The 23,849-nt window shown below is 38.7% G+C and overlaps 1 protein-coding gene across 3 annotated transcripts in view; it reads right to left on the reverse strand.

Moving 5' to 3' along the window:
* The window catches only part of LOC103025495 (rho GTPase-activating protein 42), a 165,044-nt gene that overhangs the window by 46,833 nt on the left and 94,362 nt on the right, over nt 1–23,849 (reverse strand). For all 3 annotated transcript variants that reach the window (XM_049483736.1, XM_049483734.1, XM_049483735.1), the window contains one exon: nt 154–255. In XM_049483736.1, coding sequence (XP_049339693.1) covers nt 154–255 — 102 coding nt within the window. The remainder of the gene's footprint in view (nt 1–153; nt 256–23,849) is intronic.

Below are 23,849 nucleotides of genomic sequence, written 5' to 3' on the forward strand. Positions count from 1 at the left end.
TAAGAAAACAAGCAAAAACAACTACAGTACAAAAACATCTAGCTCTGGACGCACCACCTCGGTCAGCAGACGCAGAAGTGACCTCACCCCCCGAGCACTTAACTACAATGGTCTAGATGTGGGATTTGTGAGCCTGAAGCTGTTCTGACTCACCTCCTGCAGCAGAGCATCCTTCTTCTTGGACGAGAGGTTGAGGTGCTTCTCCAGGGTGGAGTAATACTTCTCCGTCTCCTTATCAAACTTCTTTTTTCCCTCCTGTAGCAGAAGAACAAGAACCACACGTGTGTGAGGGTGAGTTGGTAGTGCAGCGGTACTCAGCACATAAATATAGAAATCTCAGAAGAAAAAAACAGAAAATAAAGGCTTGATACTGTTTTAGATGCTTTCTTATAAAAATGTTAGGGAGATGTTAGACTAGCATTGCTAGTAGATGTTTAAGGACATACCGATATACTGAAGTCGCAATTCACAATTCTGTGCTTTACAATACTGTATCAGCTTTTTGGTAACACTTTCAATGAATGGCATGTCTATTAGACTTTTTAAACATCCTCATAACTCATTCATAATGCATTATAACTTGGTTATAAATATTTAAAAATGTGATGAGACCTTTTCAAAATGATCAGTTCTCTGATTTTACTATTTTAGGTATAAATTAGAGTAAAATAAGCATTGTGGAAGATAGATGCACATCAAGCAAAGCTAAATTGCCTGAATTTTTGCACCAGGAGTGGCATAAGGTCACCCAAAAGCAGTGTGTAAAACTGGTGGAGAACATGCTGAGACACATGAAACCTGTGATTAAAAATCTGGGTTATTCTATCAATTACTGATTCTGAACTCTTCCTTAGATAAAACTTTAGTATTGCTGTTGTTCCAAAATTAATATGAACTTGTTTTCTTTGCATTATTTGGGGTCTGAAGAAAGCTCTGAATCATTTTTGTTATTTCAGCCATTTTTAATTTTCTGCAAATAAATGCTCTAAATGACAATATTTTTATTTGGAATTTGGGGAAAATGTTGAATGTAGAATAAAACCACATTTTGTTTTCAGTGATGTTGACTAGTGATGTTACATTAATTGGCAGCAATTGGCAAGAAAAGGCGGGGTCTGAATTCACATGTTTCTGAGTAACTGGCATTTTGCATACGTTGGAAAATAAAGTAAAATTAGGAGGAAAAACAAAAGAAAAGAAAGATCAGGTGTCCACAAACATTTAGACATATAGTAGTGTATTTTGTAAGACATTCAACTCATTAACAAAAAGGAGAAAAACCTAATTAAACAGAACATCTTCCAGTCATAGGACAATATAAGCTGTGATATATATTCCAAGACACTAGGTGGAGCTCTAATTCTGTACCAGTGAGCTTCAGGGCTCATATCACATTGAGATCACCTCACGAAATCTCCAGCACATTTATCAGCCCTGTGATTTACAGCAGGGATATCTTACAGCACCATCACTGCGGGTGAAGGGAGGAACGCTACAAAGCTACACCACAGAAACAGAGATTCACACTCACACCAGCACAACCACTTTGGACTTCACCTCGCTGTTCTGACCTGCTCCGATAAATATGAGCTGGAGCTGAATCATTTTCAGATGCAGTGTGTGATAAAGTATCTCACAAAATTGAGTACACCCCTCATATAATTGTAAATATTGTATTATATGTTTTTTTTTATGTGACAACACTGAAGATGTGACACATTGATACAATATAAAGTAGACAGAGTACAGCTCTACACTCAGGCATTAAAGTCTAAACAGCTGGCAACAAAGGTTCCCAATTATCCCAATTAGTCATTTTCCCTCCCCAGTGTCATATGACCCGTTACTCTTACAAGGTATCAGGTGTTAATGGAGAGCAGGGCTGTTAAATTTGGTCTTATCATGCTCTCACACTTTCTCATACTGGCAACTAGTAGTTCAACATAGCGCCTCATGGCAAAGAACTCTCTTTGCGCTTTTCCACCGGCATAGAATCGGCACTGTTCTGGTTTCGCAAAGCTAATTTTGAATCGTTCGTTTTGAATTTCCACCAACAAAAGTAGGTTCCGAAACCATGAATGTTCTCTAGCACCAGGAACCAAAGAATACTATGTTCTTCAGCGTGAACCATGTTAACTGCCACTGTGCAAAGCCCTCTGTTGTTGACTTATGATGCGACATTTTGATGGTTCCACTAAAACTGGCAGAAACGTGGGCTGAAAGATGGACTAACCTGAAAGGGAGCTGCAGCACGGTGGTCAAGACCATTCAGCGGTTTGACAAGAAAAGTAACACTCAGTTAAAGTCTGTATAAATTCTGTATCATCCACCAGCTCTGTGATGCCTGGCAACCTGTAAAGCTCTAGTGAACTCCATGCTCAAGAGAGTTAAGGCCGTGCTGGAAAATAAAATGGTGGCCACACAAAATTTTGACACTTCCAGCGCAATTTAGACAATTTCACTGAGGAGTGTCCTCACTTTTGTTTCCAGTGGTTTAGACAACAGAACACACATGATTGTACAATGAGTTATTTTGAGGGCACAACAAAATGTACACAGTTATACAAGCTGTACACTAATTACTTTACATTACATCAAAGAGCCATATCTTCAATGTTGTCACATTGAAAGATATAATACATATAATCAAAGATATAATACAATATTTAGCAAAAAAATGTGAGGGATATTCTCACTTTTAAGAGATACTGTATGCTGTATATAGTTTTGTAGGGGCTTTCAGTAATTGCATTAAGTTCACACAACTGAACAAATAAATCTATATATTTACAGTGTTCATATAAATACAGCACAAAACATTTAAACTGATTTAATAATTAAATCAGTTTCATCATTGATGTGACTGTCATCCTATCATACCATTTCAATGTTAATTTGCTATTTTATTATGATTGTGCATTTTAACTATACTGTTACTGGAGTTACTGGAGTACAATTCTGATTCTATTTTTCTGACAGAATTTCCTCACCAGAAGATTGTTCAGAATGACTGCATGATGTCTGCCTGTCTAGAGCTTTTTGATCAGACAGATGGTTTCTGTATTCTGCATACTTATTTTTGTTTTTTCCTCTTAAGAATGAATAGGGTGCAAAAGATCTAACACCCTTCAACCATCAACACTGGGCACCAAGGTAACAACACTGCAACACCTGTGTAACCACAGCAAGTACCTAGTAACCACCTGGCAAAAAATAAAATAAAATAAATAAAAATACCAACCACTATAGCAATACCTGTGATTACCTCGCAACCACTTTGCAACACAACAGCAATCACTTCAGAATACAATACATTACAACTTAACATTAAATACAAGCATGTATTTAAAACAGTATTAAAATACAAGACCTCTAACTCTTGTATTAAATTCGACTGTATCGTTAATCATTAAACACCTGCTGTTTCCTCTGTTCTGTAAACGAGTCAGAGAACCAACTCAGTGCTGATCAGACTAAACGCTAATTCCTAGTTGTAACAGGTGACGCAGGTGATTGGCTCAGAAGAGGCCTGTCAGCCCGCCCACCTGTCCTGCTATCTTTATTCCTGTCATCGCCTTCCCACACTGACGCATCCGAGAGTCTGAGGAGCCAGAGCTGCAAGGAATGAAGAAACAGCAGTTCTCAGAAGAAGAAGAAGAAGACGCCCGCCCTCAGAGCAATGCTCAGGTTCACCGCCCGTTCAGTGTGCCTCGCCTGCAGGCAGGAACACGGCCACTCTATTAGTTATTATTGCATTAGTATGTTTCCTGTAGTACTATCTGCTCCAATTCCAGCAGAACTCACTGCGGCCCACTTCTACACCGACCTCCTGACCCGGACACTGGAGCAGACGTCTGCAGCCAGACCCAGAGCCGCAGATCCGATCGATAGCACTCCTCCAGCTGAATCTACGCCAGATAGCGACTTCCAACCTGGACAGAATCTAAAGCTGAGAGGTTACACACCGCGACTTTAGCCCTGAATTTCAGTTCAGCTGAGTCTGTGCTGGTTGCCTCTAGTCTGCAGATGTTTGATCAAAGGAACTGGACAGTTGAAGAGAAAGAATAGATTAATTTGAAATAGTCTCCAAAATTTGCTCTTTAGCTGAATTTGACTTTTTATTAGGCGACTTCTTATTTAACTTTTACATTCCACCTTAAATGATGCAGCAGCTACAATCTGGTACTGGTATATACAGCTCTGAAAAAAATAAGAGATCACTTCAGTTTCAGTTTTGTAATTTAGAGCTTTTATTTGAAGAAAATGTGAAATGGCTAAAAATAACAAAAAGGATGCAGAGCTTTTAAACCTCAAATAATGCAAAGAAAACAAGTTCATATTCATAAAGTTTTAAGAGTTCAGAAATCAACATTTGGTGGAATAAACCTGTTTTTTAATCACAGTTTTTATGCATCTTGGCATGTTCTGCTCCACCAGTCTTACACACTGCTTTATGCCACTTTTGGTGCAAAATTCAAGCAGTTCAGTTTGGTTTGATGGCTTGTGATCATCCATCTTCCTCTTGATTATATTCCAGAGGTTTGTAATTTGGTAAAATCAAAGAAACTCATAATTTTGGGATGCCAATAATCACTATTAAAGGCTTAAGTCATAAGAAGAACAAGTGTGATTAATCAAATAATCGAAGTTTTTTTTTGCATTTGATTCGATTAATTTTTAATTGACTGACACCACTACACCACAATACATTCATTTTAAGCGATTTTAGTCCTGATTCTCAGTCTGTGCTGGTTGTCTCTATTCTGTAGACGTTTGTTTAGTGGAAGAAAAAATAAATAAATCAAGCAGTCTGTAAAGGATGGATCCTCCTTTTCTGGGTCTCCCAATCACATTTCAGACCCCAGGTCCCATCAATAGCCAATGAAAACTGAGAATATTACAATATTTTCTACTACCATTTAAAAAGCTGAATTTGGCTTCTTATTAGGCAGCTTCTTATTTTAATTTTACATTCCACCTTAACTGATGTAGCATATAAACTCTGGTGCTAGCATATATCGGCTACTGCTGCGCCATTTAAGGTGGAATAGAAATTCAAATTAGAACATAACATTTGCCTTGTATGTATCTCATTTTTTTTTTTTTCGGTATAAAAAGTAAACCTTTATAAACTGATTTTGCTCAATTTCTACACATGAACCAATTCATTTTGGACTCAATGCAGTGCCCTCTAGTGTCTGACAAGCACGGAACACATTATTAAATGGACACTTTCCCTTCTAGAAGTTCTTTGAAAGTAGTGCATGTAATCCCAGAGAACTTGTAAGTACTTTTTAAGACTTTTAAGTGGCTTTAAAAGAAAAATAATCCCTAATCTCCTTTAATAAACTAGATTTCTAAAGTAACCCTTTAACCCGGCTCGCATTGCTTAGTTGGAGTTTCACATTTCTTTGTTGTTTTTGATCTGATAGTCTGATCTGATTCATTAGTTTTGATCTTATACCTGGTTGGACATTCTGTAGGAATGGGGATTGACCCATCTGTCAGCTCCAATCAGTTCAGACTGGACACACAAGTCCAATAATCGAAGGAGAGCACGTGTTGCTGCCACTGCAGGAGTGTTTAAATGACACAGTAAGGTTCATTGAGTAGGACTGCATAGAATATAGTAAATCTAACGTAATTTTATATAGAATTTTGCTTTATTAATAAACACTTTGTTATTGGTATGAATCTATCAGTTTATAAATGTTTGACTATTTTTACAGTGAAAAACATTCTCATTTACTCAAGTTAATCAAATGTTTCAAGACCGCAGACATAAATATTAAAAAAGTTTTTAAAAACATGCTTTGGCTGTATGTCCAGCATCAGTTCAACAACCAGTCTCAGCTCTCAGGGTGTTTTCACACCTGTGGTTTGTTTCTCTGGTCTGAATCAGTTGATGACTTTGTTTACTTGGAGTGTTCTTCCCCTTTGATTTGGTTTGTTTTCACACAGGCGCAAACCTAATTGCACCAAAATGCACCCCAACAAAACACGACCACAATGGGCCTCATTTTATCCATCTATAATGCTATAGTCTTAGAGTATGTCTTTGATATTGTGAGGAAGAAAAAAATATGCATTGTGTGGCTCAAAACATGCAAAACTTGCACTCTGCAGCATGTTTATTTGTGTCTGTAACAAGCTGGGATGTAAACACGCAGCACTCCTGCATGGGTAAGATAGGATTGGGCAGCTGACTATTGACTTTTGTCAGGGTTTTAATCAGACAGTGGCGCACATGCATTTCCCAAAACCATTATAGAAACCCAGAAACGGCAGAAATTGAACTGAACACACCTTACTTCCAGACCACCATGCTCAGTGCCTTAAATATAGTCCTATATCCAGGTGCAAGGTGTGCCAATAGACTGTTGACGGGGTGTAAGATAGCAACAAGCATCGCAACGTGCCTTGCGCAGGGTTTACAATAGATTACAATAGATTAGCCAGAGTTGTCTGTTGTGGGAGCAAGAAGGTTCAGTATTCCAAGTATATTTGTGCAGTCTGAAGCTGCTTTAAGACTGAATGCAGCTGCTGCACTTTGTGCTTTTAATGAGATACTGGGTGCAGATGACTGGGCAGTAAGTGGAGCTGTGCGGCGAGCGCTGCACAAACAGCATTCAGTGTATAAGATCAGCATTGAGCAGCAGCAGAGCTGGCATTTATTTAGTGACGTAAGTGACGTAATTATGTAGGTAATATATCAGGTTAAACTGCACCTGAACAGCTGTTTAGCTCAAACATGAGGAGAACATTTGGTAGTTGGGTGAGATTGAGACCAAATCACATTCTCACAACAAACAAACCACTTCAGGATTGGTTTTTCTCATTCATGGAAAGCTGCCTGAAGAGCCGGAAGATTTCTAGTTACAGCGCCGCAGGAGGGAGGAAGTAACCAGTGAAACCAGAGCCACTGTTTATTTTGTTTCCCATGGCCCACACATTAACCCCCCACTTAATCCAAACGCCGCTGATACAGCCCGTCTAAATATTACGCTCCCAGTTCAGTCCGGTTCCGGTTCAGACGCAGCGAGGACACGGGCCGCAAAACACCTCCACAGCTGCTCCAAAAATCAATAAATAATTTCACCGGCAGGTCCCTGTATCTCTCCTCCACCACCACCGCCGCTGCCGCCGTGCCTGGGGAAATGATCTCCTCACAGTGAGAAATATCTATATTCGTCTGTATTTCAACAGCTCCCACAGGACGAGAGTTAAAACATATAAACAAACCAAATGAATAAATATATTAGATGAAGCTCTGATAGACAATCCGCCGTGCCCATCCCCCGCAGGTCTGTCTCGTTTTTATTAGAGCGTAAAAGAACTCGACAGCGGAACTCAGCGCTGGATGACACTTCCAGCGCGAAGCGAGCTGCGCTAAAGCTCACGAGAAAACACAAAAATATAAACACACACAAAAAAAAATACGCTAAAACGTACACTAAAGCGCGCAGACAGACGGAATGAAATTAAAAACTGGGGGATCTGTCACTGTAGTCCCATCAGAATCACGGTGATAACTTCATCGTGTGGGGGTTTAAAGCTTACCTGCACATGCTGACATGAAATAAACAGCCACACTTTCAGACAGTGCTTTCCAAAAGTGCACACAATATAAAATAGCATAAAGGTGTTTTCACACCCGAGAGTCCAGACCAGAGTCTACACTAAGGTTCATGTCCTTGTTACATTGTATACAGAGTATTTGTTCTGGTTAGTTTTGGTTTCACAGTGCAGTTTAGTGACTAAAGAACTTTACTACATCCTGTCCTCATCAGCTATGTGGGCGGAGTCTCTCTATACTTCGTATTTATTGGTTTGTAGAATGTAAGTAAAGAGTTTGGCTGAGTATGAAAATTGCTTTTCAATTCAATTTCTATTCAATTTTATTTCTATAGCACTTTTTACAACAAAGGTTGTCACAAAGCAGCTTTACAAAGAAAAACAGGTCCACGCCTCTTATGAGCAGCACCACAGAGATGCCAATTTTATGGTGACACAGTGGCAAGGAAAAACTCCCTTTAAGAGGAAGAAACCTTGGAAGGAACCAAGACTCAGTCAGAGGAACCCATCCTACTCGGGTTGACCCACTCAGTACAAAGCCAGTACACCTGTCTTTTCCAGGTGTTGTGCCGAATTTGAGCTCTCCTTTACATTAAAGTTTAGATTGTTTGCCCGAGCCCAACCCCAACCCCAACCCGCACTTTTCTTTTTCACTTTTTAATGCTATTTCAATTTTATATACCGCTATGGCATGATAATCACAATTTCGAGAAGTAACAGATGCGCACACGCCAGCTCCTCCACCTGTCTGCCCCGGCTAAAATTAAAAGTTTCGCAGCTTGCTGGGGTGTTCAGTGTAGTTAAAAGCTCAGTTTTAACAATCTAAAATTAAAAATCTGGGGCTCGGATGAGTCAGGCTCGGATCTAAACTCTACTTTATCTACATGGGCATCTCGCAGCAGAATGAGTGTAAAAGATTATCCTCAGATTCCTTTAAATTTCTGTATATAAATAACAGTTAATCTACAGTTACAGTAAATCAACTAATTCCCAGTCTAAGCATTTGCGCTTGCACGTCGCACAACACCAATTGTTTTTTTTTTTTTTTTTTTGTTAAAGACTGACTTAACAGTACCATTTTTAAAATAAGACTACCTTTATAAAGAGTTTATAAGTGGTTTTACAATTAGCTTATAAATGGCTGCAAATCAGGTTGTAAATGCCTTAAAAATCGTTAATAATCAGTTATAACACATGCGTAGACAATGACCTGTTGTTTGCCAAATAGTGAACCCACAGCCATCTATATTGTTGCCCTTTCTACGTATGTGTTATAACTGATTATTAATGATTTTTAAAGCATTTACAACCTAATTAGTAACCATTAATAAACGAATTGTAAACCAGTTATAAACCAGTTATAAACCCTTTATAAAGGTAGTCTTATTTTAAAGTGGTACCGACTTAACTTCCTGTAATTAGCCTAAAATTCCAAACTAAATTTCCCAAAAGGTTCTTAGCACTAAGACAATCCTTAGATGGTTGAGCAAGCTTCACACTGAGTACTCTCTCTCTCTTCATGCTGAGATTGTCTTAACGCTAAGATGCTTTTGAGAAACTGGGCCCTGGACTCACCTCATCTTTTAGAACGACTGAACTCTGGTCCTTTATTCCGGACCCTGATTCGCAGCTTTTTTCACACCTGCTGCTTTGATTTGGACCAAATGGAAAAGCCAGAAAGTCTGGACCAAACAAGTCAGGTGTGAACACACTCTAAATAAACCAGCGTAGTTTTACTGGACTGTCACTGACTGTTCCTTGAGGAGCTTTGGTGCTTCTTATTATCATCTTTGTCTTTGTTCAATGTGGCTTTATAACATGATATAACAGATTAATTAAGCATATTTCTTTATGGTAGCATCAGGCTAACATAGGTTACTTTCAGCTGAACTTCTATACAATCACAGCAACAACTGGGGTACATAAGGTAGCATGTACAAAACAAAAAACAAAAAAATACAGTTACAGAATAATACCAAGACACACACACACACACTCACAAACCCACACAGGAACATGGTGAGTGACTCAGTCTTAGGCTGGTTATTCAGTAAGCCGAGTGAGTGGAATGCCGTGAATGCTGGTTAATTATCTCAGCAGGGCTGGTGATGGTCATTTACCATCAGCAGCTCTTACTGTTGACTGAACTGACAACCCACAGGGTCACACAGCACTGCGGTCACTCTCAACACCATTTTGAAAGACACACACCCACACACACACTCTCACATACACTGTAAAACACACACATCCGTACACACTGAGACAGGATGTACTACAGCGTGGTGCTTAAATGCTATACAGATCTCTCTGACACTGTTTTTTTTTTTTTTTTCCTCACTCTGGTATGCATTTCCCCTTCGTCTCTTCTATTATATGTCTAAAAACACAATCCAACATTTTTTATAATGTAATGAGAAACAAAAAGGCAAGAACTTAACTAATCTGGAAAAAAAAAATCTGGAGAACTTTCTGGACAAGCTGAGAGATACAGAAAGGAAAAATGAAAGTAAAAGAAGTATGTGGACTGAGGTGGTAGAGTACTATTACAGGATTTTGCACTAATGTAACTTTGGTAATGCAGTGTTACACAGTTCTGGAAAAAATGTATCCTGCACTGCTTCACCAGAGTTACATAGTGCAGTTAGTGTGCCGAGGTCAGAGTACCTCCCATCCAGACACTATTCTCTCTGTTACATTTTAGTGGAGCATCAACATGATTCTGAAATTTAGAACTGATATTATAAGAATATTAAGAGGGGTTACACTTAGACACTTCTAAGTGGCTGATAGACAGTGTTGGCTGGAACAGCCTATTTATCTGCATTACATGGAGTAGCTGAGTTGTAGTTAAACTGTCAGATGGATAACTAGCTAGTTAATCATACTCATAATCATAGCTAAGCATTAACAGACAGTAGTCTGTCTAAAGTTCTTAACAGTTCTTTAAGACTTTTTAGCCCTCTCTCTTTCTCTCTCTTTCTCTCTCTCGTACACAAAAGCAGGATAAAGATAAACACCCGGAGGGCAGGGGGATGTGTAAATGATATGCAAGCTGTAACCCCTCTTAGCTCCATTTCCTGTTTGGAAAGGGCAAATCTTGTCCCATCAAGACCTCCATCTCCAGCCTTTTGTCCTTATCTTTCAAATGCCATCTCTCTCTCTCTCTCTCTCTCTCTCTCTCTCTCTCTCTCTCTCTCTCTCTCTCTCTCTCTCTCTCTCTCTCCCGTCTCTCTATTTTCCTCTTCTTTCTTCTCTTTTGTAACTCTGAGAAAGGGCAGCGGTGCAGTGGCTCTGGCTGTAGAAGCGAGTGTATTGCATCAGGGATGTTCAGCAAACGAGCTCTCTGAAAATTCTCTGTATTTTTAATCATAACTCAGGTAGAGCAGTCTGACCTCCAGATGTATTTTAATATATATATATTTTTTATCCTATTCAAGCTTTTCTCTTTTGTCATATCGCAATATGCAGTAACATCACTGCAATGTGACACTGTTCCACACACTGAGACAGCTAAGGAAGAAATTTTTCCATCCCTTTACATTCTATAGAACAAGGACCCAGTGCACATCACTCTCAAAGCAAGTTTTACTAAATACTGGAAAAAAAAAAACTATATCGTTCATCGCAGTGCTGCTGGGAAAGATCAGGACAGGACTGTTGACACCAGTGCTGACACCAGAATCTGTGGTTAAGGTGGCAGAAAGGAGGACACTGCACAAACTGTTCTTCATCATAGATGATGACGGTCACCCACTACACACCACCTTATGGATCATAGGAGCAGTTTCAGTGGCAGGTTCCCATCACAGAGCTGCTCTACTGACAGACTCAGGAGATCCTTCTTCCCGAGAGCCATCAGACTCTCCAGCTCCTCCCAGTGGAGCCGAAAGTGTTAGAATGACAGATGAGGATTTTTTTTTTGTACACCTGCACTCAAGGACTTAACTATAATTACTTAACTCTACAATCTGTACATTTGCACTACTGGACACAACAGATACTTCACTGTACAACCTGTAATTTCACACTCCTGAACACTAATGTCAGTTTACTGTACATCCTGTACATTTGCACTTCTGGACACTTTTACATTTTACTAAATAAAATACTTGCACATGTTTTTATTTTTCAGTTTAGTGGTATATGCTAATACCTGCTTTTCCCTTTTACCTTATTTATTTTATAGTGCAGTTTTATTACTGCACTACCTGCTATTTACAGTCAGGTTGCCTTCATAATTTTTATAGTTTTTTTATTTATTATATTTATATATATGCTTGGAATATATTTAATAATAGTGTTAGTATAATCATTTTCTGACTGCACATTTACTTGCTTCTTTTTGATTATATTGTTGCTTGTGCTTATGTGTTGTTCTATCTTTCTATCTATCCATCCATCCATCCATCCATCCTGATCTAACCACAATATATTGTATTTCCACGGTTGGTTTATCCCAGATTCTTTGGAGCCCAAAGACGTTTCTGGATATAGTTAATATATGGCTTTTCTTTTGCACAGTAAACTTTCGAGTACTATTTGTAAACGTTAATCTGCATTGCAGAGCATAAAGTAGCTGAACGTAGCATTCATTAGAAGTGGTGGCCACAAATATTTTGATAGTTGGACACATGGTGTAATTCCAACGAGTTAATCTTTCCTACAACAAACACAACAACAACCAACTCCTGTAGAACAAAAACACAGTCTACTGCAAGCCTCACGTTCTGAAACTCTGTTGGGACAGGACCGCTCCTTCCCATCAGCTGAGTCTCTGCCCCAGACTTCTCTGCTGGCTCGTGGCCGTTCTCTGCCTTTAATAAGATTGAGATAAATCCTGGCCGTTCGGTGCCCAGAGCACCAGCAATGAGCAGGCATGATGGAACCTCTCTACGGCCTCGCTCACAGACTCCAGAACCAGTGCTGATATCTCCTGACGTCTGGACTAGCTGCTAATTACAGCCACCGAGAAGGAGGAAGAGGAGGAAGAGAAAGAGGAAGGCTCCTGAAGAAGAGAAATGACATGCTCAGATCTTCCTCTGCCAGCAAGGTGATCTCACCTGTCAGAGACGACTACAGCAAAGACAAGCAGCGTCAAATCCTGCACCCAGAGAGATCATGCGCCTTGCATATATTAACACCCGCCTGTACCTGATATATTTATAAGAGGTTTATACAGCAGAGACTTTAGTGTCTGAATGTGTTGAATTCTTGTAAATATCAGGACAGTCATGCAAAAGTTCCTGCTGTAGCTGTTCAGAAGAACCCTGTAGCTATATAGAATGACACCATGCATTTTAAAGATATTTATTATATAAACCTTGATAAGATATGATTACATATCATGAAAGAGTTTAAGATGTGATGTTCATTAATCTAATTATATCAAGTACTGTATATCAACAACAGTCTTTCCATTAAACTATCCAGAAACTTAATCTATCAATCTGTCCATCCATCTTTGTCTAAATGTCTTTCCATCCATCTACAACTTCACCTATCCATCTTTCTGAAATCAGTTTGTAAACTCATTAATCCACAAACTCTATCTATTCATGTCTTTCTGTCTTTCCATCTATCCACATATTTACAAACACCATCTATTAATCATTATCAATTCTTTATCCATGTATGACTTTCCATCAATCTATTGTCAAATTCCATCAATCTGTCCAATGTCTGTCTTTCCATCTATCCATCCAATCGTTTGACCACCCATCCATTGACCCATCCATTCATCTGTCCATCCATCCATCTAGAAACTCCACTCATCCAGCCATAAAGAATAGTTGGGCAAGGACAAAAGAAGGAATTGTTGGGTCAGGACAAAACGAGGAATGGTGGGAGAATAGTTAGTCCAGGATATAGAAGAGGAACAGTAAGGTTAGGACAAAAAAAACGAGTAGTTGGGTCAGGATAAAGCTGGGGAATAGTTGGCTCTGGATAAGGGAAAGGAGTATTTGGGCTAAGACAAGATAAAGAAGTAGTTGGGCCAAGGCAAGAGATAGGAATTGTTTGGTCAGGACCAGATAGAGGAATAGTTGGGACAGAACAAATAGAGGTACAGTTGGGGCAGGACAAGAGAGAGGAGTTGTTGGTTCAGGACCAAAGAGAGTTGTATTTGGGTCAAGGCAAGGGAGAGGAATAGTTGGGTCAAACGGAGAGGTCCAGTTGGGTCAGGACAAAGGGAGAAAGATGAATTGTTGTATCTAAAGTATCTAAAGTACTGGTAAATGCCTGTGAGTCACTCTGAAAAAAAACTATAAATTCTACTCAAAGTTATATTGCATATTTAAGTCTCTTTTTGAGAGCCTCACTTTCATTTTATTCTGCAGAACCCTGCAGGGAGATTTGTCTAAGAAACTGGATCATTTTCTGCCGGTGGCTACAAGAAACATAGCTGTGAATGTTGTCTACAGTGTGGGTGAAGCCTGGTTTTCTCCTGTCTCTCAAAGATCAAAGCTGAAAGTGCTGTTTATCTGATAGGGAGAGTTCTGATGGATTTATTACTGGCTTTACCTGCCATAAATACCATTAATGGGCGAAACCACAATGGTCCACTTCACATAACTCTGCTTTTATACATTTCCAGTATATATGATAAAATGCATAACTCTGATCACTCTCACTGCAGAACTGGACCAATAGACTGGGGACGGTGTTGAGTGACTGTGGAGGAAGAAAGCCTGTTCTCCGTGTTCTGATTGGCACCGACTCCCACTCAGACCCAGCAGGACATCAGTCTGAGTCACAGCTGATTTCTCCCCACACGTCCACTGTGTACCGCTCACATATCACAGCCAGTCTGGACACAAGTTCCGGCACCAGCATATCACTGCCACCGTTTATTATTCTGATACATCATCATCATCTACAACTCCTACAACTATCATCATTATCTGCTGAAGGAGGAGGAGTGAAAGTGCTTTTAGAAGCTCTTTAAGAAGTCCTTCAACAATGAAATAACATGGAACCATTCTAAAACAACTCATCTTTCAAACACTTACACACAATCAGTCACAACTTTGCATTTACCATCAAAAACATCATGTTTATGGTGACGCAACAACCAATAGTTGATCATGGTGTTGACCACAGTACAGAATGGTAGGCACCAAGATCCACAGTTTGTTGTACTTTACTTGGATGGTTCATTTTATGGCCTCATTGATATTCAAATTACATTTAACTAACATTTAACAGAATGTCTATTGAATGCAACTTAAGCCTATGTTTAAATTAAATGATTCAAAATAGAACCTAAGCCTACACCTATCCCTAACCCTAGCCATTAATTAACCCTAAAATCTAACCCAACACCTAACCCAAACCTTAACTTTACCCTAACCTTTAAATCTAACCCTACAACTAATCCTAAAACCTTAAGATAAGAGTTTGGGTTGGAATTGGATGAAGGGTTACATTCAATAGAAAATCGTTTACTTTTACCATTTAGTTCAATTGCATTCAACAGACATGTAGTTAAAAGTTAGTTGAATGCCAGTTGAGCATCAACGAGGCCATCAAATGGACCTTCCAAGAAAAAGTGTTACCAAAAAAAAAAAAAAAAAGTTTAAGCCATATTTTAACCATTTCCAGAAGCAGCATCAACTTCTCTGGGCTCAGAGAAATCTGGAATGGAATATCATACAGTGGAAACAGTGTATTGTGGTCAGAGAACCCGTATTCTAGATCTTTTTGAAAGAAAAGGACACTGTGGGCACCGGACTAAAGACAAAAAGGACCCTTCAGAGTTTTATCACCAACAAGTCCAAAAGGCAAGCCTAGGGGTTTATCAATACACTTTTGTGATGCAGCAATAAAGCCAAAAAAGGTATATTGAGATCAACATATGAGCAACATATGCTCTCATCCTTCAAGACCACATGTTTTCTAGTAACATCCTACATTTTAAACAAGACAATGCTAAATCACACACTGCACATATTGCAGAGACATGGCTGTCAAACAAAAGGGTAAAATTGAGACAACAATAACCCTGTACTATTAAACATCTTTAAAATGTTTAAATGTTTAATAAGGAATGGGACAAAACAGCACCTGAAACACTTCATCCATTCGCTTTATCCTTTGGTATCTGCTATGCCTAAACATCTTTTAAATGTTGTGAGAAGGAACTGGAACATTATAAAGTAATAAACACTTTTAAGAAATATCAAGTTCATTAAATGAGAAATCAGATCCATTTTTGTTAGAATAAAAAACTGATCTCTGAAAACACTCAAGGTCTGTTTCTTTTCAGTTGACGGATTTGTTATCATAAATACAGCGTAATTTATCCAAAACAAGCTGCTCATTTCAAACACTTGAAACACGTCCAAGTCAAGAGTTCCAAAAAGATGAAAATATAATGATAATATTTCAGAGCATTTATTTCTGTTTGTGTTCATTCAGTTCAAGCTGTTTAAAACTCCCACTGATTCATCTATAAAGAACATCAGCAGTTTAATCAAAGTTTAATCAAAGCCTACTACAGATCAACACCTGCTCTACCACCTCCTTCAGTGAAGAGAAGATGTGTAAATTCATACACACAACTTGTCTTCTCTCTAAAGAAGAGAAGTACTGCAAATAGATGAGGACTCTCTGGAGCAGATACTCAAACGGAGATCTATTGGCCCAATGTCTAATGCCAATGGGGAGAAGATAGAGGGGTATAAAGCCCCAGTATTGAGCTGTGGAACAGTGGAACTGTGTTCTCTGGAATGATGGATCCTTGTCTATTACTTTTAGATGGGATGAGTTGGGGATGAGGTGCACTGTAAAAATGCTGTGAAATGCACAGTAGTATATTGTGTTCCTGCACAATTAACAAATTTTACAGTATCATACTCTGAATGCGGCCAAAACCACAGTAATTAACTTGAAAATGATAAAATCACAGTAATAATCTTACTACTGTAGAGAATCACAGTAATACACTGTAATTATCCACTAATGGACAATCAAAAGGGGGCAGTAGTCATTTGTATTCATTTTGGATTCAACCCACCTACAACCTGAAGAAGAAGACCCATAAGACAATCTTTGTACCCTAGTGGTGTACAGCCCACATGGAAACATAAACAAAAAGTACTGTTTTTCTAATGATAAGGTGCCTTTAAGAAAAGTTTTAAAATTTAAAATTGGAAAAGGGTATTTTTTCTACTGCTAAACATGATAGTGGGTCACTTTTGACCCGCAAGACAACACAAGGGTTAAGTCATACAAGACCTGACTCCAATATGTTGGAAAGAGGAGAGACCGAAATATTGGGAAATGAATGTCAGATTATCTTTTTAGAAACATATTATAATTCACTGATACAAATTCACTGATTAAAACACATCAACAGTTTGTAGTGTTTTGGATCAATAATGCTCAAAACCTGCTGCGCTTTCGCAGATCTCCTCATCAGAAGAGCTTTCCTCACAAGCAAAGCGCACCCTCCTCGGCTTTTGGCACAATCAGAAAGCTGATTGGCTCTTTTTGTTTAAGGGCAGGACTTTATCCATAAATAGATGCCATGATTAGCACCATGAGAACTCCCATTCATACTGCAGTTAGTGGCTAGTGTCCTCATTCATCCTCAACATCTTCATAACATCTCTGATACAGCCCAACCTTAAGGTAAAGGGTTACTCTTTCAACTTGTAGGAAGACCACAACTGGCAAAGATCAGTGCTGTTCCTCGTGAGCTCCTCGTGATCTGTCTTTTTTTCACCTGCGTTGGGAATCAGTACCCTGGCAGTGTTCTTGTTGAATCCTCTTTTCATGAAGGTGCTCAGGTCCTCTGACAGCGCTCATTATGATCAAGGCCTTCGCTGAGCCTTGATCCTGAGAGCCTCCTACTGCGCCCAACAGCTCGCACCCGCACCGCAGGCAGCGCGGCGCCATGCTACGACACGGCTCGCCCCGGAAATCACAGCCAGAGTCTGGCATCGGCTCGCCGTGTGCCAGCGGGGGGGCATTCATCTGACTTTAACCTGTAAATTTCCACAAACGCTCACGGCGAGAACCTCCAGATCAATGGGTTCTCACAACTACAGATATTTCAACCAACTCATCCAGCTGATTACTGACACTCACACTAACACGCCTGCGTTTGAAGCTCCCCCAAACACTTTTTACTCAGCTATGCAAATGAAACATTGTCTAATTAAACATGCATAGATTTGCATTTTTAAAAAGACGCATTTTAGCAACACACCTGTTAGCTAAAAAAAAAAAATAATAAATTGTTTCTTAAATCAAACCCAATCAGAACACAATTCTCAAGGACATTTTGTAGTATAACTAGCAGTAATCCAGCTATTAGTAATACACCATATTGTCGCTGTCAAATGAAAAATAAGTTTCTCAAAAATGATAACTTTACAGGAGAGAGATAAAACCTTCTTAACTTTCCATATAAGTCAATGTAAAAAAAAAAATGATTTCTGGTCATTTTGTAGAATTTCTGTTGGTCTATTCATCAAGAAATGTTGTTACAGTGTAAGGGACAGTTGGTGTGTTCAAATTATGTAGCAAACTAAAAGTCTGCAACAATGGAGTTCCTTGTTTTTTATTGGTCAACGACGATATGGACCAAATATTTCGGACTCCTGATCATTCATTGTTTCTCCTGAAATCAATTGTATTAAAAGCAGTTTATACAGCTTCTACTGTTGTGTTAACTCTATCTACAGTCCAGAGAAGACTTTCTACAAGTGCTTAGGAACATTGCTGTGAGGATTTGATTGCTTTTTGCAAAACAAGAAAGTTAGTGATCTCATCAAAAAGATGAGATGATCATAGAACTCCACAGCTCAATACTGGTGGGTTTATACCCCTCTTATAGCAAACACCTGCCATTAGCCATGGTGCCAACAGATTCACCTGTTATAGGGATATTCCGGTCAATATATTTTTTTTTCATCCTGAGTCTATGATGCGAGTATTTGCTGATACCAAGTCCCAATCAAATGCTTTGGAAAATTACTTTTTTATTGTTATTAATATTTTTTTAAATGTTATTGAAACGACGGCATTAAAACAACCAATAACCAAACCATAAAATAAACTAGTACTATATAGCCATATTTAAATTTAATTTCCATTTAAATATGCATCTTTTCTTCAAACTCACTGTTGTGAGTTTGGCGAGTTCACTCTTCAAACCACAGCGGAATGAACATAACAGATTCTCCTCAGATTCCTTTTATTTCTGTTTGCAAATAATATATCTGTATCTTTTCCAGCCGATTCCAATCCTTTGAAACTTATGTAATTTAATATTTTATATTTTATATTTTATGTTTCATATTATATTGGCAATACTGCTCTTCTACAGAGACTAGACAGGGTGTGTGTTTGCATATTTGTACATCTGTATCGCAATGAATAGAACTTAAAGTTCTATACATAAGGGTTAATCAACAGTCACAGCAGATACAGCGTAGAATCACCAGCATCTGTTGTACCCGTACGGCTGTGAGACGCACCTGTATACTTAATTTCATTAGTCTGAAAGTCTGAACCATCAAACAAACTGGACCATGGTTCAGTTAATCCAGACCGAGACCAACTCTTTTGGAAGGACAGGTCCTTTGGTGCAGACTGTGGTTTGCAGCCCATTTCATTGCCTGTTATATTAGTACAGGCCAAACAAGGCAGAGGTGAAAGAACAATTATTCATATCACACATCTCAAGACTAAAATAGGCACATATGACTATGATTGCTGTTTTTTTAGCTATGTTGTATATGTGTTTCCAATGCACAGCATCATACAGAGTCTCAAACAACATAATCAAGTTTATTTGAGATTACGGAACAACTTGAAAGCTGGCTGAGGCAAGCCTGTGAAGACCGTGGCCTGAAATATTGTCGAAAAATAATGAGTGCTCTATCAGTTTTATTACGTATTACTGCATTTGCCTTGAAGTATCAGAAAACTGAATAAGTGTCTAGACTAATTAAATATCTCAGTGCCAAGGGGAAACTTCAGTAAATTGTCCAAATTGATTTTTATATTTCAAAATCAGATATTTAACCTGAAGTTAGAGCAACTGCAGACACTTGGCAGGAGTGTTAAAGAAAAGATAAAGAGAGATTTGGTGCTTCTTCTTGTTCCCATCAGTCTCTCTGTGTTTATCAGAAAAAAAAAACTGCACTCCAGGCATGCCAAAATTCTGCACACACACACACACACACACACACACACAGAACTGAACACTGGTAGAGTGCCGAGGCCCTGAGGACAGGTATGCGAGAATGCCACCTCACATGAGAATCATCTCAAGAGCTTCCTCCTCCCACACGTGCTGTATGCAAAAGTGCACACACACACACTGAACACGCACACACATGCGCACACACACACACACACTGCACACGCACACATACACACAGTACAAGCGCACACACACACACGAACATACCAGCATTGTACTAGTAATACTATTGTGCAACTGCATTCTTTCTGGTCTTCCAGGTTTAATATGTTACCTGAACAGGTATTAATTATACACCCAGAAATACTGAATTTATTAAAAAAGATGAATAAAGTAATAATGGATAAATAAAGTAATTAATACATAAATTAACCAATGGTACTGTCAGTTTATTAATTAGTTATTTACATGTTATTTACAGCTATTTTTTTATGAGGCCTGAACCCAATCCAGATGGTTTGGGGTGAGCTGGACCGCAGAGTCAAGGCAAAGAGCCAACAAGTGCTAAACACCTCTGGGAACTCCTTCCTTCAAGACTGTTGGAAAATCATTTCAGGTGACTCTTCACCTCTTGAAGCTCGTTGAGAGAATGATGCCAAGAGTGTGCAAAGCAGTAATCAGAGCAAAGGATGGCTATTTTGAAGAAACTAGAATATAAAACATGTTTTCAGTTATTTCTTTTTTTTTTGTTAAGTACATAAAACTCCACATGTGTTCATTCATAGTGTTGATGCCTTCAGTGAGAATCTACAATGCAAATAGGCATGAAAATAAAGAAAACGCATTGAAAAAGAGAAGGTGTGTCCAAACTTTTGGCCTGTACTATAGGTAGAGGGAGAGTATAGTGAGGCAGAGCTAGTCAGAGTTAAGATAGAATGAGGTAGAGGAAATTAGAGTGAGGTACAGTAAGGTTTTGCTAGTTAGAGTGATGCTAGAATGAGATAGAATAAAGGTGGAGTGAGGAAGAGTAAGAACTACAGTAAGGTAGAGTGACATAGAGTGAAGTATACTAGTTAGAGTGAAGACAGTGTGAGGTAGAGGTAGGTAGAGGGAGAATATAGTAAGGTAGAGTGAGGTGGAACAAGTTAGAGTAAGGAAATAATGAAGTAGAATGACTAGTTACAGTGAGATAGAGGTGCCCTGATCTATAAATGTCAGAAAAGTCATAAATATCAAAACTTCCATTATTATAAAGATTATGAAGATTTATATAGGTGTAGCTGTAATAATATTCAACAAACATTCTAAACCCATCTCTTGGCTTGTGTTTGAAGTGAGAGGCTGTGCAGAACTCTGCTTTTCAGGGTCGAGTCAGGAAAGCTGAGTGCAATAAACAGCCTTAAGAGGGTAATTATAAATCTAAAAGTATTCGCTCTATAAGTACTGATTCACAGGCCATGAAAACACTTTTACCGGTCAAACCAAGGTCACGAATTCATATTTACAAAAATATCTGTAGCAGGAACAGGTTTTCAGGGTTTTCTGGGCATTTTCACATGTAAAGATGGTAAACTCTGGTCTGAATCAGTTCATTTATTAACCTGGAATGATTTTGCCTTGGTTAGGTTTGGATTGGGTTTGTTTGGCTTGGTCTGTTTTAGCTTGATTGACCTCAGCAGTGCTACTTCAATCATAAGTGTACCTCAGCAACGCTATTTGTGAGTTAAATGTACACAGAGAAAAACAGTCAGCCTCTTGGTAAAATAACAAATGCTAATGCTAATGTTACTATCCTAGCCTTGTACAGCTTGTATCTTTCAGATGGAAAACAGCCAGTTTGTGAAGAGGTAATTAACTGTATAATGTATGCACAGTAGAGCAAAAAATGAACTTAAACCTGCTGTTTGTCCTGTTCTCTCTTTCTCCTGGACCTTATTTCGCTTCTGAAAAAGTCCTAATGTCAAAGGAAATGCTTCTCACTTACTGAGACACCAAAAGTGTTTTTTTTTTCAATTCAATTTTATTTTATTTTCAGCCATTGTTGGCGGAATTATTATATTTATATTAATAGTTGCTAAATATGTGATACATCACTGAAAATGGCTATTGACTTGATCCTTGCTATAGTCATTCAGGCTTATCTCATAGTGCAGCCATAAACTGAAGGAAGGGAAAAAAACTGTCCTAAAAACGAAGTAATAGAATTAAAAGAAAATGTTTATTTGTCTGGCAATTAAATTAAATACAAATAAATTAAATAACTAGAGATGTTATGAGTCACTGTGTTTATTTAACCATTTCTAATCCTCTCTGTGTGGCAGTCAGTGCAACACCTGCTATCACTAATCAGTATTTAATAACAGTAAATCAACAGAGCTGATTGTCTAATTTAATAAATCCATCTGCTGTCTGAGGAAACCAGGAGTCAATTCTTTAAACTCTTAAAAAAAACAGCTCCATTAACTACTGCTTTCAAATGTGAAAAGAAATAATAATAATAATAATAATGGGACATCAGTGTGTTAATTCATCAATAATTGTAATCTTGTGAGTGAGGTTGAACGCTAGTCAGTATGCTCATGGCAAGGTGACGTGAATTATGGGATTTGGAGCGAGGTCTATCTATGGGTACTAGGAATACACCATAGATGGCACTACCACCCACTGTGGACAGCACAGTGGTAATATTGTAACCATGATGACCGCAAAATCGTCAGGAACTATGAATATTTATAGGAATATTTATGAGAATATTAAACTGCACGCAATGGATTATCACAAGACACTATTAGGAACCTCTACAACTCCATGCTGAGACGTCATGCTAAGAAACATGTGTTACACAAGCTTTTTACAGTATATCTGTATGTGTGTAACTGTTTTAAAATGAGAGTAAAAAGAGTCAAGACTGTGATGTAACAGGAAAGGCAGTGTTTGAGGTTAAAGGTTTTACACTCCCATCTGTACCAGTCTGGTGTTATTCATTCATTATATTAAAATAAATGCAGTACATTTCTCCATTCTAAAGAATTCTGTTATAAATGAAATGAAACTAATGAATCAAACCGAACATTTTCTGTTTTTCTCTCTCTATGAGCACACAGACTGCAGCATTCTGAGCTAATTGGGTCACCTTGTATGTCATTATTTTGATTTTGACTGTCTGTCACCTGGCAGGGTATGAATGGAAAGACGAAGATGCGGCAGAATTTTCTCTCAAATAGCCAAAGACCTGTTTGGTGTTTGAAGTTTGCATTGTTAGTTTTGCACAAGAGTTGCAAGGCTAATCTAGCAGATAAAGTAATTTCACACTGCACCAATTAGCACTTCTCAAACTACAGAATGCACTAATTGGCAAGAAAAATAACACAGCAAGCTTTCTGAACCTGGCGTTCCATCTTGTCCCAAAAAATGCTTAATTGGTGATTAATCTCGAAAAACCAGGCAGGCAGAGGAAGGGATGAACTCTGGTGAAGATATTCATAGAAACCCTCGCTGTGTGGGCGAGCATTATCCTGCTGAAAAATACCAGTTGGACGCCCTGCAATGAGAGACAAAACATGTGGCCACAGGATATCCTGCACATATCACAGAGCTGTTATTGTCCCTACTTGTATCACTACTAGGGGTGACCGACTGTCGTATGTGATGCTCCCAAGATCATCACACCAGCAGTTGGGTAATGTGATGCTCCACAATAAAGATTTGTGGATCTCAAAGTTTGCCAACTGGGCAAATGTCTTTGGTTTTACTGCAGAAATGCAGTATATCTTGCAGTCAACGATCTCTCACCAAGAGGTACACTACCCAAAAGCAGCTTAAACTTCTCCTTTCACTCTAAGGGCCCTTTTTAGTGATCTATAGTGTGACTGCACATCGAGGATGTACAGATGGTAAGCACGATCAACGTGCACGGCGCTCCTGCATGGCTAAGGTAGCATTGGGTGGCTGACTGCTGACTGTTGTCAGGGTTTAATTCGGTCAGTGGCGCCCCTGTATTTGCCCCCACTAAGATTGAAACACGCCAGAAAGTTACCACAACACACCACCAGAACACTTCCTGACCACCACGCCCATCAGTGTAGATATACTACTAAACTCTGATGCTGTTTAATCG

This window comes from Astyanax mexicanus, chromosome 9 (assembly GCF_023375975.1).
Source record: "Astyanax mexicanus isolate ESR-SI-001 chromosome 9, AstMex3_surface, whole genome shotgun sequence".
Classification (NCBI taxonomy): Eukaryota; Metazoa; Chordata; class Actinopteri; order Characiformes; family Acestrorhamphidae; genus Astyanax; species Astyanax mexicanus.